The sequence below is a fragment of the Lampris incognitus genome, chromosome 9 (assembly GCF_029633865.1).
Source record: "Lampris incognitus isolate fLamInc1 chromosome 9, fLamInc1.hap2, whole genome shotgun sequence".
NCBI lineage: Eukaryota > Metazoa > Chordata > Actinopteri > Lampriformes > Lampridae > Lampris > Lampris incognitus.
Window position 1 is genome coordinate 11,987,210 of NC_079219.1, and position 18,479 is coordinate 12,005,688.

Sequence of the window (18,479 nt, forward strand, 5' to 3'; positions counted from 1 at the left end):
GAAGAGCATTTTCTTTTTTCTTGCTGGTTCACCACACCTATTCCTGAATTGATTATTTTCTTCATGACAGTCGGCTTATACCCGTCACTGACCACATTAAATATCATAGTATTATCATTTCTGATCATGCTCTCCTTTCCTTTGAATTGTCTTTACCTGAACAACCCACACTATGCAGAGCATGGCGCCTGAGCGCTCTTCTACTCTCAGACTCAAAATTTGTTAGGTACTTGAGCACCAAGATTAAGTTTTTCGATAAAACAAATGCTACACCAGATATCTCCCATGGAACTCTCTGGGAAACTCTGAAAGCCTACCTGCATGGCCATATTATTAATTTCACCTCACATAATAAAAAATAAAATATTTCCAAACTAAAGGACCTCAGTGATAACATAGTCCAATTGGATGCACAATATGCCACTTCATCTACCCCAGAACTTTATCAAAAGAGGATCCGTCTTCAGACAGAATTTGACTTAGCTTCAACAGCTAAGGCTGAACAACTTCTTTCAAGGGCTAAATACGTTACCTATGAATCTGGGGACAAAACAGGCAGACTCTTGGCTTACCAGGCACGCCAGGCACACATGTTGCGTCAAATTACACAAATACAGACCACTTCAGGTTCCATGGATACAGACCATAAATAAATTAATGATACATTTGCTGAGTATTATGGTAAACTATATACATCTGAGTGTAATAACGGCCCTGATGGGTCAGATTCCTTTTTTCAAGGATTGAATTTACCTACACTTAACCTTGATAGCAGTTTGATGGTGGAAGAGGTTCGGGAAGCCATCAAGTGTATGCAGCCGGGGAAAACACCTGGGCCAGATGGGTTCCCAGTGGAACTTTTTTAAGAAGTTCTCAAATGAACTCTCCCCGTTACTCCTGAAAATGTATAATCAATCCCTCTCGGATGGTCAGCTACCACAAACACTGAGGCAAGCCTTAATATGTCTCATCCCCAAAAAAAGATAAAAGATCCTCTGTGCTGTGAATCCTATTGTCCAATCAGTCTCCTTAATGCGGACTTTAAAATTCTTGTAAAATGTTTAGCCAAGCACCTTGAAGGGGTTCTCCCAGCCCTTATTTCACCCGATCAATCAGGATTTATTCAGGGTAGGCACTCCTTCGATAATACTCGTAGGCTTTTTGATAGAATATACACCCAGTCAAAATCTACTTCACCTGAAGTTGTAGTTGCCTTAGACGCTGAGAAGGCTTTTGATCGTGTGAAATGGGGTTTCCTTTTTGACGCACTTTCAAGTTTCGGCTTTGGCTCCAACTCTATTTCTTGGGTTAAATTATCATATAATGACCCCTTAGCATCAGTTCGAACTAACAAGGTACAATCAAGATATTTCCCTCTGTATAGGGGAACAAGACACAGTTGTCCACTCCCCCCGTTGCTTTTTGATTTAGTGAACGAGCCACTTGCGGCTTCCTTATGACAGTGTGGCTCTTTTGAAGGGATAATCCGAGGTGGTAGGGTACATAAGGTGTCATTGTACGCTGATGACCTTCTCTTATATATCACCAACCCTGCACTGTCTCTTCCCTCTATCCTATCTAACCTGGAACAATATGGGAATCTCTCCGGATACAAGTTGAACCTGCAAAAAAAGCGAAGTTTTCCCTTTGAACTCTACGACCCTTGGTATCCCTGCCTCTATGTTCCCCTTCAGGAGAGTGACCTCAAATTTCAAATATTTAGGGATCACAGTTCCTCGCTCCTTTCAGCTTTTACCCAAACGAAACTTCTCCCCTTTAATTTACAAATGCAAACAAGATATGGAGTGCTGGCGCACATTACGATTATCAATGGCTGGCCGCATTAGCTTGGTAAAATGAATATTGTCCCTAAGTTCTTGTATCTTTTTCAGAACATTCCTATATTCATTCCGAAAAAACGGTTTAGCTTTCTTGACAGGATGTTCTCTAACTTTATCTGGGATGGCAGACAGCTCCGGATACACAAGGACTTCCTACAATGTCCCAAAGCACTCGGACAGATGGCTATGCCCAATCTTCTTTACTACTATTGGGCTAGTAATATCCAGAAGGTTGTCATGCATGTTCAAAGCAGCTCGCTTGAGCACACCGGAGTGGGCAAAGATAGAATCCCATGATCTTCCTATTCATTCCTTAGTCACTTCCCCACTACCAATGGTAATTGGCACACCACACAAAATCCAGTTACAGCTCAAACAATCAGAATATAGACTCAAGTTAGGAAAACATTTGGTCTGCAAAAAGCCTCCTTAATGACATCCATTATGTCAAACCATCTCTTTACCCCTGCCAAGTTAGATATGGGTTTTCGAACATGGCATGGGAATGGAATTCGAGTTATAAAGGATTTATATTTTGATGGGATATTTGCTTCATTCAACCAACTGGTAGAAAAATTTAACCTACCCCACTCCCACTTCTACTGCTATTTACAGATTAGGCATGTTGTTCAGAAGGGTTTCCATCCTTTCCCTGAGATACCTCTGACAACATCAGTTGATATACTTTTAGCCAGAGGCTAGTCTCAAGGGGAGTTGTTCCTTATCCGATGAGATGGTCTAAGGACGGGATGGTGTGTTGCTGTTAAGCCCACTGAAGCAAATTTGTAATTTGTGATATTGGGCTATACAAATAAAATTGATTTGACTTGACAAGGATCTATACTAAACTAGCCACTATAAACCCTCAGCCAATGGCTAGCCTTAGAAAACTTTTGGGAGCAGGCTCTTGGTACTCGTCTCCCTGATGATCTGTGGGATGCAGTTTTGGATCAGGTACACTCTTCCTCTTCATGCAGCAGATTTGGGCTCATTCAGTTTAAGATTGTTCACCATGTCCACCTTACCAAAGCTAAATTGGCCAAAATTTACCCCAACATCGACCACACTTCTGACAGATGTAAACATGCACAAGATACCTTGTTGCATAAGTTCTGGACATGCCCTGATCTACATACATTCTGGTCAGCAATATTTAAATCCTTAAGTGAAATTTTTAGTACAACTATTGATCCGCGTCCTTTAATTGCCATACTTGGTGTGAGACCGGAAGACTGTGACTGGCCATCTAACATGTATAAATTGGTGGCCTTTACTACATTACTAGCTCGGTGCCTAATACTCTTAAATTGGAAGAGCTCAAGACCCCCATCCCATGTCAGATGGATCAGGGATACTGTTTCATTTCAAGTTGGAAAAGATCAAATTTACTATAAGGGATAACAGGGACAAGTTCAAGAAAGTCTGGATGCCTTTTCAACTTACTTTGACACTTTAAACAGTATAACAGACTGGGATGCCTCTTGACTCGAGTCAGGAATGGCCCAACTAGTACAGACTGTAAACTGAGAGATTTTTTGTGTATAGGTGAACCATGCTGATTTTTTATTTTTCTCGAACTTTTTTTTTTTGGGGGGGGGCTTGTCTTCGATTTAGTTGTATGTAATTTCATTATTTCTTTAATCTGTATTTCTCCTTGAGGATCTTGGAATGTCGAGTGGGGGGAGGTGGGGGGTTTATTGTGTTAAATTATTCAATATGTGACTTGTTGTAAATGCCAATAAACATTTTAAAAAAAAATTACATCCCTTATTTGATTTGAGCTGAATGGTGTCACTGGCTGACATATATCCAAAATTACATCATTATATTAATCCATCCTGGAATTATGGCTTTGAAACAATGTTTCCTATTTAAAATTCATTGTTCCAAAAAGCTCTGAGTCGCGTTAAAGGAACTTATTCCCTCAGAGACAGAATCAATCAATCAATCAATGAAGTTTCATTTTATATAGCGCTTTTCTAGCTGTAACGAAAACTTCGTTATGCTTGAATGCGCACACAAACGCATGCACACACACACCCACCTCTATCATAAGTGTATCAGGCATGTGGAGGAACTTGACCTTCACTGACCTCTTCCTCGTCTGGGAGTTTTCCCACCTCCTCTGGGAGTCCCCTCCCCAGATGGCACTTCATCCTCTGTCACCTTAGTGCTCCTCTCCTCTCCACATTCTGACTCCTCCCCTTTGGCAGGCCCCTCTTCCTCCTCTTCAGAGTTTTCCTCCTGGGAGTTTTGAGAACCAGGGGAGATGGGAGAGTGCTCCTCTTCAGAGTCTGCGTCTCCACAGAGCCTCCCCTCTGAGGCCAGCCATGTTAGCTGCTTCATTGTCTCCTACAGGAATGCAGTGCATAGCATAAAAGGAAAATTTCAGTTTTTCAAACATATTTCCATGTATTATTCGGAGGGGTCGCATGGACTGCATTTTTTACATGGCGTTTTTCTGGCTGCAACCACCATTCAAAGCACTTTATAGTTAATTAATGCATATGGGCTGCACATGTTTCCTGTTCTTGCTGCACATATATACTGTTCTTGCACTTTGACTTCTCTAAGTACTTTTATTTCCCACTTGTGGGTTGAGCCAGCAAAATACGCATTTCATTATGAGAATAAGTGTAAACTTACTTTTCATATATTATAAATAAGCTTGAAACTAGGAGCCTCACATTCACCCACACAGACACACACTCATAGGCAGTGTCAACCATGCAAGGTAAACTAGCTCATCGGGAGCAACTAGGGCTAAGGTGTCTTGCTCAGGGAAACCTCGACATTTCTGCCAGGAGGAGCCAAGGATCGAGCAAGCAACCCACCAGTTAACAGACGACCTGATCTACCGCCTGAGTCACTGTATGTCACATAGTGGCATCTCTATAATGTACAAAATACTTATCAATGTTGTCTGTATCAACGTAGCCTGCTATGGCAAACTGGCGTACTTCTGTCATCCATTGATGTCAGTGTATGACGGAAGATGTAGATTGACCGCATATTTGTTTTCTAATCATCGCCCCCAGGGAGCGGAGGGGGCAACTTCGCTGTTTACTGTAGTAATATTATATGGTTATTGTACCTGAAGCATTTCAGATCACAAAAATTATTTCTCATGGCATCAACTTAGAGAATATTATGGAGATGATTTTGTTTTTTGTTTTAAATTTATTTCTGATTTTTCCCTTTTCTCCCAATTTAGTGGCCAATCGATCCCTATTTTAGTTCAAACACCCACCCTCGTACTGCATGCATTCGCCAACTGCATCTCTCCGATTGGCAGTCTCGAAGGAGACGCTCGCCACATTCATGACAAGGCGAATCCAGGCCGAGCCACTGCTTTTTCCGACACACAGAGACGCATTCATGTGACGAACACAAGCCGACTCCGCCCCCTCCCGAAGACAGCATTGCCAATAATTGCTGCTTCGTCGAGTCCGGCCATAGTCGGATCTGACGAGACCGAAACACCACTGACGGGTTATCTCATCTCATCATCAGCTGCTTCTCTGGGGTCGTGTCACAGTGGCAGCAAGCTAAGTAGGACACTCCAGACGTCCCTCTCCCCCAGCAACGCCCTCCAGCTCCTCCTGGGGAATCCCAAGGCATTCCTGTGCCAGATTGGACATGTAGTCCCTCCAGCGAGTTCTGGGTCTACCCCAGGGTCTCCTCCCCATTGGATGTGCCCGGAAAAACTCCAAAGGAAGGCGCCCAGGGGGGGGCATCCTAATCAATCAGATGTCCGAACCACCTCAACTGGCTCCTTTCGATGCGAAGGAGCAGCGACTCTACTCCGAGCTCCCTCCGGATGTTCGAGCTCCTCACTCTATCTCTAAGGCTGAGCCCAGACACCCTACAGAGGAAACTCATTTCAGCCGCTTGTACCCGCGATCTCACCCTTTCAGTCACTACCCAAAGCTCATGACCATAGGTGAGGGTTGGAACGAAGATAAATTGAGAAGGTAAATGGAGAGCTTTGCCTTCCAGCTCAGCTCCCTCTTCATCACAATGGTCCAGTACAATGTCCACATTACTGCTGATGCTGCACCATTCCAACTGTCAATCTCCCGCTCCATCCTACCCTCACTTGTGAACAAGATCCTGAGATACCTGAACTCCTTCTCTTGAGGCAACAACTCATTCCCAACCCGGAGGGAGCAATCCACCATTTTCGGGAAGAGAACCATGGCCTCAGACTTGGAGGTGCTGCCTCATCCCGGCCATTTCATACTCCGCTGCAAACCGCACCAGTGTGCGCTGGAGGTCACGTTCTTTTTTTCTTCTTTTTTTTAATTTTTATTTTTTCCCCTTATCTCACCCGATTAACCCAATGGCATATGGCCAGAACTCTTGTCGAATAACTCCTCTGGCTCAAGTTTCCACAGGAAGGAGATAGTCGTAACACCAGCTTCCCTCAAACTCGTGTCAGCTGCTCTCACCATTTTACACGCTGAAGCCTCGCATGGATTGCATTACCCTCAGGCCGCGAAGGAGACATAAGGAGAATGCTTTCGGTTGCTTGGCTGCAGGCGCCCGGGTGGGCCAGAGGGGTCGCTGGAGAACGACGAGTCCCCGAACACTACACCGATCTACACCCACTATCCCTAGGGTAAGGTCGGCCTAATGAATGCCTTACCCTGTGGACGCTCTGGCCGTGACCGGTTACGGCGAGTCTGGGATATGAACCTCCCAGCCACATGACGAGCGGGTTGCAAGAACGGCGGGTTATTCCGCTCGGCCATCAGAGCGGCGGAGGTCATGTTCTGATGAAGTCAACAAAACCACATCATCTCAAAAGAGCAGAGATGCATTTCTGAGGTTCCCAAAACGGACACACTCCTCAACTTGGCTGTGCCTTGAGATCTTGTCCATGAATATCACAAACAGAATTAGAAACAAGGTACAACCTTGGCGGAGTCTGACACCCACCGAAAATGTGGACCCACCACCCATGGGGGGATGAGCACTGGGGTAGGGTGCAATGCAGGCCGGGTTTGCAGGCAAAGTTGGGGACCGGGGCGTGCCGACTTCCGACATTGCAGACTGGTCCTCAGGATGTGGAATGTCACCTCTCTGGAAGGGAAAGAGCCCGAGATGGTGCGGGAGGTGGAGCGGTACCAACTAGATATAGTTGGGCTCACCTTCACACACAGCATGGGCTCTGGTACAAGATTCCTGGAGAGGGGCTGGACTACTTTTTCGGAGTTGGCCAAGGTGTGGGGATACTCACAGGTCCCCAGTTGAGTGCCGCCGTGTTGGAGTTCTCCCCGGGGAATGAGAGGGTCGCCTCTATACAACTGTGAGTCGCTGAGTGAAAGGCTCTGACTGTTGTGTGTGCTTATGCACCGGATAGCAGCTTGGAGTATCCGGTCTTCTTGGAGTCTCTAGGTGGTGTCCTGGATAGGGTTCTGCCTGGGGACTCTATAGTTCTGCTGGGGGACTTCAATGCTCACGTGGGCAATGACGGAGAAACCTGGAGGGGCGTGACTGGGAGGAACGGCCTCCCCAATCGGAACCCGAGTGGTGCCTTGTTATTGGACTTCTGTGCAAGTCATGGATTGTACATAAACACCATGCTTGAACATAAGGTAGTTCTTAAGTGTACTTGGTACAAACTGTCTACAGCTAACATGAAGTAGCTAGCGTAGGACTGTCGTTGGTAATCATTTGGGGGGGAAAGCGCTATATTTGAAAAGATACATATTATGATTCTGCGCATCAGCTAACAAACCGATTTCCCTAATGTGCATATTTTCCCTTACGCATGCATTTCTCTTTCAATTTCAAATTTCGACAGGCTCCAGCATCCCCGCGACCCTGAGAGCATGATAAGTGGTTTGGATAATGGATGGATGGAATTCCAAAGAGCTTTATTAGCATGACAAATATACACATACCTCTCTCATGGAGTGCTCATAAATTGGGACTCTCATGGTACGCACTGTGCGTACAGCCGTACAGCTGCAGGCGCCCGTGACTGCCAAAACAGTGGCATACTGTCGACAATATAACTAGCTAACTGATACGCTAGGCAGCAGAGGTACATGTTATGATATTGGGACAAACTGTTACATGTACACACATGGCAGAAATTCTAAAGCCCTGGAACAATGGTTCCACTTACTGTTACATATTTTTTCAATTGGTCAATCAATCTTTAGTAGAGTGTAAAAATCAATTACACAATTTTAGTTTTAAAAGATGATAAAATTTACTGGATGAGAATAATATTAGCAGGAAAATTTCCCTTTAACCCTGACCTCTGCAGGGGTCAACCCTGAGCTGCAGGGGGTCAATCCAGAACCATAACTTTCGCGGGGGTCAACCCTGCCTCCTGACCTCTGCAGGGGTAAACTGACCATTCTTTGACCATACTTTAAGTGTTAGAAAAGCACTACATAAGCTTGATTTATTATTATTATTCTTGGAAGTGAGGTAATGTGCAGTTTATTTTCAATTTCAGAATAAAAATTTTCATTTTGATGTTTATTTTTAGATTTATTCCCACTGATGTGCTTTTACCTGCAACTCTGGAACAGAGAGCACTGACTCCTCTGAGGCTGATGACATCACTTCCTCCTCATCTTCATCTTGAGTCAGGTCATCAAAGTCCTCTTCTTCATCTTCCTCCCCTTGTCGGTCCTGTTCTCCGTCTTTGTCTCCATCATCCTCCTTCTCACCTCCACTCTGTGCATCTTCTCTATCTCCTTCCTCCTCTCCATCCCCCGTCTCCTCTCCTCCATGATCTCCCTCTCTCTCTCCACCATGCTCCTCTTCTCCATCTTCACCACTGCCTCCCTCCCTCTCCTCTCCATCACTATTCTCTCCACCATTACAAGTGACCACGCCTTCCTCACACTCATCCTCTTTGCTGCCTCTTTCTAGTGAATACTGGTAGTTCTGCTCCCTCAGTTCCTCTCCTTTGTTCTTTTTCACCCCCTCCTTTTTTGCACTTAACTTGTGTCTCTCTTTGTCTTCCAAACTGAGACAGGGGTTTACAGAGGCCTCTCTTTCTTCCTTCAGCATCTCCACCACCCTACAGAGTTGTTTCTCTAGGCTTGGCCTCCCATTGGAGGAGGAAACATTCTGGGGATGGGTGGAGTTTTCAGAGGAAGTGAAACAGGAGTTGGGCTGAAAAAGAGCATCCTGCTTCTGGGCAACAGGAGCAGGGCCAGTGGACCAGTTTTGAAACCCGCTGTGTACTAATGTTCCACTTGGTACCAAGCATGTCTTTGGCATCCACAGCATCTGGGCAGAGCCACTGACAGTAATAGGGAACAGGAGGTATTCTGGGTTCTTGTTGGTGGAACAGCTTAGTTTATCAGATACTGGCTTCTCTGTGTGAGACTGGGAGGTGTCTGAGAGTGGGGGAGGATTAAGCTGCAGGCCAGGTGAGGTTGGCAGGGGGACTCTGGCCTCTGATCCAGTAACCCTGACTGAGGTGGAATGGAGAGGACTTGTAATGGGTTTTTTTAGCTGCCTGGGAACACTACGCTTCAAATGTGTTTTTACCCTCCTACGACCATCATGTGGTGCTCTAATAAGTGTGGACTGGGTCATCAACTCTGTGGTTGAGAGAGAAGCCTGACCACACACAGGGTGAGCAGAGACTGGACCCACTGCTGCAAACGGCACAGTCCCATGAGCTGGTACCTGACTCAATGGCAGGGCTGCTTGGATTGGAGTAACAGGCGTTTTGGCTAATAAGATGACACCTTGTGAGGGAATAGATCCAGACACATTGGCTAGGCAGCTGAGCTGCTGTCTGTCTAACTGCTTGTCTGCTGTTGCTTTGGCTAGACGTGGCAGACATGATGTATGGGCCAAAGTAAAGATGCGACTGGGTTTGATCGGTGCCATTTTTGCATTGTGCACTGTTTTGGTAGGTGGGCGGGAGGGATGAAGATGTAGCGTACAGTTTGTAGGAAGCCTGGAAGGGTAGCCTGGGTTTTTACCGAAGGCCAATTTGGTCTTCTGGATGACTGGCTGACTCTTCTGTAGATTGAAAAATTCAGCGTTTAAAAATATTCACAGCTATGGCAGGGCCACACCAAAATTCTTGATCAATCATATTAACACCCTATGAGAACATCACACTCATTGTACGGACTATTTCTGTTTACCTTGAGCCAGTTTGGCATTGCAGCAGTCTCCCTCTCCACTGAAGGGCACTCGTCTCCTGGAAGAACTCTTTTGCAGGCCACAGGCATCACAGGCGGCACTTGATTCTGAAAAAACAACTGATACAGCCAAAAAAAATGTTAATCATTAGAGATTTTAACGCATTCTGATTCATCTCAATCACTGGTGGGCTATCTTATGGTCTTATACTGTCCACTGTGTGAGAGGTTGTGGTCATTGCCATCTATAAGTTAAACTTATAACTTTTACACTGCAGTTTGCATTCACTACTTCAATCAGTTTTTATTTACTATCAACACTTTCCACTAAATCATCCCTCACAAAGTAAAGCAACCAACATTGTCAGGCTTTGTTATCCTTTTAAAAAAACTACAACTACATTGGATTTCTATTTACTAAGGTATGTTAAACAGTTACACTCACTGGCCACTTTATTAGGTACACCTTGCTAGTACCGGGTTGGACCCCCTTTTGCCTTCAGAACTGCCTTAATCCTTCGTGGCATAGATTCAACAAGGTACTGGAAACATTCCTCAGAGAGTTTGGTCCATATTGACATGATAGCATCACGCAGTTGCTGCAGATTTGTCGGCTGCACATCCATGATGCGAATCTCCCGGTCCACCACATCCCAAAGGTTGAGATCTGGTGACTGTGGAGGCCATTTGAGTACAGTGAACTCATTGTCATGTTCAAGAAACCAGTCTGAGATGATTCGAGCTTTATGACATGGCGCGTTATCCTGCTGGAAGTAGCCATCAGAAATTGGGAACACTGTGGTCATAATGGGATGGACATGGTCAGCAACAATACTCAGGTAGGCTGTGGCGTTGACACGATGCTCAATTGGTACTAAGGGGCCCAAAGTGTGCCAAGAAAATATCCCCCACACCATTACACCACCACCACCAGCCTAAACCGTTGATACAAGGCAGGATGGATCCATGCTTTCATGTTGTTGACGCCAAATTCTGACCCTACCATCCGAATGTCGCAGCAGAAATCGAGACTCATCAGACCAGGCAACGTTTTTCCAATCTTCTATTGTCCAATTTTGGTGAGCCTGTGCAAATTGTAGCCTCAGTTTCCTGTTCTTAGCTGACAGGAGTGGCACCCAGTGTGGTTTTCTGCTGCTGTAGCCCATCTGCCTCAAGGTTTGACGTGTTGTGCGTTCAGAGATGCTCTTCTGCATACCTCAGTTGTAATGAGTGGTTATTTGAGTTACTGTTGCCTTTCTATCAGCTCGAACCAGTCTGGCCATTCTCCTCTGACCTCTGGCATCAACAAGGCATTTTCGCCCACAGAACTGCCGCTCACTGGATATTTTCTCTTTTTCGGGCCATTCTCTGTAAACTCTAGAGATGGTTGTGCGTGAAAATCCCAGTAGATCAGCAGTTTCTGAAATACTCAGACCAGCCCGTCTGGCACCAACAACCATGCCACGTTCAAAGTCACTTGAATCACCTTTCTTCCCCATTCTGATGCTCGGTTTGAACTGCAGCAGATCGTCTTGACCATGTCTACATGCCTAAATGCATTGAGTTGCTACCATGTGATTGGCCGATTAGAAATTTGCGTTAACGAGCAGTTGGACAGGTGTGCCTAATAAAGTGGCCGGTGAGTGTATTTTCTACTGTAGAAAACCTCAGCACAGAAAAAGGACAATAATTTAAGGGTAGTATAATATTACAGTAAAAAAACAAAACAACGTAGAATGACGACTTTTTTTTTTAGAGAAACATTTCAAACTCTCAGGGGGAACATGTTTGGATTTGCCAAATCAAATGCTCCTTATCGTTTCTTTATTCATCTTTGCAAAGATATAATTAGTGCACCAGCGGAGATATAATTAACATGTTCAGTCTTCTTAAAATAAAAGATCAAATCAACATTTTGAAAAAGACGAACATGGCATGTTCATAATCTGGCTCTGGTGCACAGTTTAGTGTGGCTTCCAGGCAAAGGGACAGATGCAGTTACTGCTAGCCAAGTCATTTGGGAGAAGATTTTTACAGCAAATACAGCTGAGCATTTTACTTCGCGCTTAACTATCTCAGAGGGAATTCGATTTTGTAAAGAAAAATGCACAACACTGTGATACAAATGATCCATCCATCCATTATCCGAACCGCTTATCCTGCTCTCAGGGTTGAGGGGATGGTGGAGCCTACCCCAGCAGTCATTGGGTGGCAGGCGGTGAGACACCCTGGGCAGGCCGCCAGACCATTACACAGGGCCCCCCCAGACACACACATTCATACCTAGGGACAATTTAGTATCACCGATTCACCTGACCTACATGTCTTTGGACTGTGGGAAGAAACCGGAGCACCCACAGGAAACCCACGCAGACACGGGGAGAACATGCAAATTCCACAGAGGACGACCCAGGATGACCCCCAAGGTTGGACTACCCCGGGGCTCGAACCCAGGACCTTATTGCTGTGAGGCGACCGCGCTAACCACTGCGCCACCGTGCTGCCTGATGCAAATTATGATTTTTTGAAAATGTGGGACAATTTTAGTACAGTTTCTGTGCATTACTAACCCCTAATCACAAATGAATCCGATATTCACTAATGTACCAGTCAGAATCCATTATCACAAGCATCTCAGATTAGTAGAAAACACAGGTTTTAGACAAGAGACTCGCAAGTCTGTCCATGTTTCTAGTATGCATTAAAGATCTAATCAAAAGAAGTGCACACAATTTCTTTGATATCTACGACAAGCTGTCATTATAAAACTAACGTGTTAGTTTTATAATGACAGCCTAGTGAATACCTTACAACAATTGCCTAGTGAATACCAGCAGCTTCAGAGACAACTGAATCAATTAATTATATATTTGAACTACTGAGTCATGATCTTCATGCAGCATGTTTCCTAAAAGAAGGGAAGCCCGTTGAGCCCTTCGAGACAAAGAGAGGCAGACCTTGATGACATTATCTGTGGGAGCATTGGGCCCACACATCTCGGAGATGCGTTTACGGAGGAGCTGGTGTCGTTTACGGATGAGGTAGGAGCTGAGGAGCTGATGAGGGGAGAGAGTACCTTCGAAGTGTTTCAGGCCCAAAACAATAAGGCTGAAATACAAAGACAGACAGAAGAATAAACACAGTGAGACTAGAAAACAGATGGCGATTAACCAAATTCAATAAAACTGGAAAGACAGACAGACATTATCCAACAGAACAAGAGTGGAAGATAGACAGAGAGAAGTAAACCTTCCTTTAAATTCTTTGCTTCTCCAGCACACAGCCATGTCACCATGAAGAAGACATGGGACATTTTAATTGTATTTGTAAAACACTATTCTAACAAAGACTTTTCTCTAATTTTCTTTGCTAAGTCTTGTTATTTTCTTACCAATGAGGATTACAAAGTTAACTAAAAAACAAGGAAAGGGCGTCCAGGTAGCGTAGCAGTCTATTCTGTTGCATACCAACACGGGGATCACCTGTTCGAATCCCCATGTTACCTCCAGCTTGGTCGGGCGTCCCTACAGACACAATTGGCTGGGTCTGCGGCTGAGAAGCTAGATGCGGGTATGTGTCCTGGTCGCTGCACTAGCGCCTCCTCTGGTCGTCGGGGCGCCTGTTGAGGAGGGAGAGGGAACTGGGAGGAATAGCGTGATCCTCCCACGCGCTACGTCCCCCTGGTGAAACTCCTGTCAGGTGAAAAGAAGCGGCTGGCAGCTCCACATGTATCGGAGGAGGCATGTGGTAGTCTGCAGCCCTCCCCGGATCAGCAGAGGGGGGTGGAGCAGTGACTGGGATGGCTCGGAAGAGTGGGGTAATTGGCCGCACACAATTGGGGAGAAAAGGCGGCCGGGGGGGGGGGGGTTAGAAAAAAAAGGGAACTTCTTATAACATATCTTTTAGATGCACTCATTCGGTCACACCCACCCACACCCTGCATCCCCACCAGCAGTTTGTGAGAGTTAGAAACCAGGTTTATGATGTGCTTTGCAGCTAAAATTAAAGGTGACTAAATGTTCATTGTGATGGATAATCTATCTCAAACAAATAGATTTTTATACTGTTTTGAAATTAATGGAAATAATTAGCCACCAAGGAAGGTAGGAAAAACATTTAAAAAAAATCTAAAACACTATATGTTAGCTTTGGAAAATGGTCGGATGGAAAGTAATGTTAAATATACGCAATTTGTAGTAAATAGGCTAAAACATGGAGAAACAATAGTATGGTTCTTTTTTTGTTGTTGTTGTGTATTTCCCCCCCAGTTTTTCTCTCCAACTGCACTTGGCCAATTACCCCACTCTTTTGAGCCGTCCCAGTCGCTGCTCCACTCCCTCCGGGGAGGGGTACAGACTACCACATACCTCCTCCCATACATGTGGAGTCGCCAACTGCTTCTTTTCACCTGACAGTGAGGAGTTTCACCAGGGGGACGTAGTGCATGGGAGGATCACGCCAGTTCCCCCTCCCCCCTGAACAGGTGCCCCAACCGACCAGAGGAGGCGCTAGTGCAGCGACCAGGACACATACCCACATCCAGCTTCCCACCTGCAGACACGGCCTCTGTAGTGACACCCGATCAAGCCAGAGATAACAAGGGGATTCGAACCGGTGATCCCCGTGTTGGTAGGCAACGGAATAGACTACCATGCCACCCGGACGCCCTGGTACGGTTTATTTAACCAAAAACAGAGAGACAGGCAGACAGACATAACCCAACACATCAAGACAGATAGGCAGTCCCAGCATTAACACAGACATTCTAAGCATTTAACTTTAGTCATGGGTATGTATCCAGGATGAGATATAGATAAATGCTCGCACACTTATAACAAACAAAAGGAATGTCCACACCGAGGTCTAAGGATGCAACAATCTTCTCAAGTATTTGATGGTCCATAGTGCTGTACAAACACAAGTGCCACCCAAAAAGGTGTACGGTGAGAAAAGAAAAGAAAGAGAAACGTTTCGGTAAAATACCGTCTTCATTCTGCAATAAAGAGGGCAGGGAACAGGCCTGAGTCCTATTAATAGGGGCAGGGTTCCCAATCACTAGATGATTAAAGGTACAGGGCCAAGAAAAATCAATATACAAATCAGATATATAATCTAATGTAGAAGGCATAACAGATAACAATATAGAGAATAGACTCTAATTTTGATATACATATGTAACATCAGTGGAATAATGTACTAACAACATATACGATGACAATGAATAATATATTGTCAATATGCTTCAAAAGAGGCATGCTCCAAATGAGTCATAGTATTATAAGAATTACCCATGTTTCTTTTCTTTTCTTATCCCACACCTTTTTGGTTGGCACTTGTGTTTGTACAGCACTATGAACCATTAAATACTTAAGATGTTTGCATCCTTAAACCTTAGTGTGGACATTCCTTTTGGTTGTTATCAGTACATGCATTCAGCCCACGCACCCGTTTAAAGACCTAGTCTTTCTGGACTCCTTGATAAGAGCTCAAACTATTACCCCATTTTTTTGATATATATCTAGGATGACAAATTGGGAGTGGCGAAGAAGGACAGGATTAGGAACAATTATATTAGAGGGAGCACTCAGGTTGGACAGTTTGGAGACAAAGCAAGAGAGACAAGATAGAGATGGCTTGGACACATGTGGAGGAGAGATGCTGGGTATATTGGGAGAAGGATGCTGAATATGGAGCTGTCAGGGAAGAGGAAAAGAGGAAGACCAAAGAGGAGGTTTACGGATGTGGTGAGGGAGCACATACAGGTGGCTGGTGTGACAGAGGACGATGCAGAGGACAGGAAGAAACGGAAACGGATGATCCGCTGTGGTGACCCCTAACAGGAGCAGCCGAAAGTAGTAGTAGTAGTATCTAGGATAACAAACTAATGCCATGTCCATATTATCATGGATAAATTTGAAAGCAAATTTTTCCCCCTCTGTTTTGGCCTTCAATCTACTCTAAGCCTAAAAGCAAATTGTTTGAAAATGCTCTCCAAAGTGATACAATTTGAAAATGCCAGTGTGGCGCTGTTGTGTTGATGAGGAAAACAGAGCTTTTCAAAAACACTGATGTATGATTGTCATGTGATAAGCAAGCTTAAAGCTGCCAGCTCAAGTGGCCTGTGCATGCCCAGTACAAGAGAATAAGCATTTTATTCTATTTTTTTTTATTGTTTTGACATTTCAATGTGGAAAGCTAACTTTTAGAAAACAATCTGAAAACTCTAGAGTGGATGGAAAACTTTCAACACATTTTTAATACAAAAACAGCATTTTCAAATTTCTTTGGGTTAGTGTGGACATAGTCTGAGTTCAACAAGCTACAATCCTCAGATCATTTATTGTAATAAACAACCTAAAAATACATTTTCCAGACCTTAGACTGTTTGCTGGGGGTTGTGTGGAGTTCAGGGAGCAGTTACGACAGGCACTGGGTGGTAGTGAAGAGTTGCCAGATGGCTGGGCAACTATTGCAGAAATAGTGAGGGAGACAGCTAGGAAGGTACTTAGTGTGTCATTTTTTCGGTTGCGCATGTTTGTTTAAAGCACGGGGCGCTACTCCACATGCAGTTCTATGGTTCTCCGCTAACTGGAGATTTTGTGCCTTTCCATTGTCAAGATGCATTGATCATCTGCAAAGCCCCGATGTCCTCCAGTCCATAACATCAGTCTGTCGGTGAATGCACCTAGGACTACTGCTACCCAATGGAATAGCAGGATTTATTATCGAGGTTTACTCCTCTAGATCTGCTATGTTCTGCTCTGTTTTCTCCTGACAATGTTAACAGGGGCGTCCTGATGGACGACCTAGGTGAGGTGTGAGGTAGTGTGTCATCTGGACAGAGGAAGGAAGACAAAGAGACTTGGTGGTGGAATGAGGAAGCACTGGAAAGTATACAGAGGAAGAGGTTGTTGAAGAAGAAATTAGACAGGAGTACAAGGAGATGTGGCGTAAAGTGAAGAGAGAGGTGGCGAAGGCAAAAGAAAAGGCGTATGGTGAGTTGTATGAGAGGTTAGACACTAAGGAAGGAGAAAAGGGCTTGTACCAATTGACCAGACAGAGGGACCAAGCTGGGAGGGATGTGCAGCAGGTTAGGGTGAAGGATAGACATGGAAATGTGCTGACAAGCGAGGAGAGTGTGTTGAGAAGGTGGAAGGAGTACTTTGAAGGGCTGATGAATGAAGAAAATGACAGAGAGAAGGTTGGCTGATGTCGGGGATAGTGAATCAGGAAGTGCGGTGGATTAGCAAGGAGGAAGTGAGGGCCGCTATGAAGAGGATGAAGAGTGGAAAGGCGGTTGGTCCAGATGACATACCTGTGGAGGCATGGAGATGTTTAGGAGAGATGGCAGTGGAGTTTTTAACTACATTGTTTAACACAATCTTGGAAAGTGACAGGATGCCTGAGGAGTGGAGAAGTATACTGGTACCAACTTTCAAGAATAAGGGTGATGTGCAGAGCTGTATTAACTACAGAGGTATAAAGTTGATCAGCCACAGCATGAAGATATGGGAAAGAGTAGTGGAAGCTATGTTAAGAGGAGAAGCGATGATTAGCGAGCAGCAGTATGGTTTCATGCCACAAAAGAACACTACAGATGCAATGTTTGATTTGAGAATGTTGATGGAGAAGTATAGAGAACGTCAGAAAGAGTTATATTGTGTCTTTGTGGATTTAGAGCAAGTATATGACAAGATGCATGTATGCATGAGGAAGTCAGGAGTGGCAGAGAAGTATGTAGGAGTGGTGCAGGATATGTATGAGGGCAGTATGACAGTGATGAGGTGTGCGGTAAGAATGACAGATGGGTTCAAGGTGGAGGTGGGATTACATCAAGGATCGGCATTGAGCCCTTTCTTGGTTGCAATGGTGATAGACAGGTCAACGGACAAGATCAGGCAGATCATCTCCGTGGACTATGATGTTCATGGATGACATTGTGATCTGTAGTGAGAGTAGGGAGCAGGTTGAGGAGAGCCTGGAGAGGTGGAGGTATGCAGTGGAGAGAAGAGGAATGAAAGTCAGTAGGAGCAAGACAGAATACATATGCATGAACAAGAGGGAGGACAGCGGAATGGTGAGGATGCAAGGAGTAGAGGTGATGAAGGTGGATGAGTTTAAATACTTGGGGTCAACTGTCCAAAGTAATGGGGAGTGCAGAAGAGAGGTGAAGAAGAGAGTGCAGGCAGGGTGGAGTGGGTGGAGAAGAGTGTCAGTGATTTGCAACAGAAGGATACCAGCAAGAATTAAAGGGAAGGTTTACAAGATGGTAGTGAGACCAGCTATGTTATATGGTTTGGAGACAGTGGCAGTGATGAGAAGACAGGAGGTGGAGCTGGAGGTGGCAGAGTTGAAGATGCTAAGATTTTCATTGGGAGTGATGAAAAGGGACAGGATTAGGAATGAGTATATTAGAGGGACAGCTCAGGTTGGACGGTTTGGAGACAAAGCAGGAGAGGCAAGACTGAGATGGTTTGGACCTGTGCGGAAGAGAAATGCTGGGTAT

General features: G+C 44.9%; 1 protein-coding gene across 1 annotated transcript in view; it reads right to left on the reverse strand.

Annotated features, from left to right (window-relative positions):
• The window catches only part of gon4lb (gon-4 like b), a 62,190-nt gene that overhangs the window by 16,965 nt on the left and 26,746 nt on the right, over positions 1 to 18,479 (reverse strand). The window contains exons 18-21 of the mRNA XM_056286171.1: positions 12,931 to 13,081; positions 9,977 to 10,093; positions 8,376 to 9,848; positions 3,935 to 4,193 (exon numbers count right to left, since the gene is read on the reverse strand). Coding sequence (XP_056142146.1) covers positions 3,935 to 4,193; positions 8,376 to 9,848; positions 9,977 to 10,093; positions 12,931 to 13,081 — 2,000 coding nt within the window. The remainder of the gene's footprint in view (positions 1 to 3,934; positions 4,194 to 8,375; positions 9,849 to 9,976; positions 10,094 to 12,930; positions 13,082 to 18,479) is intronic.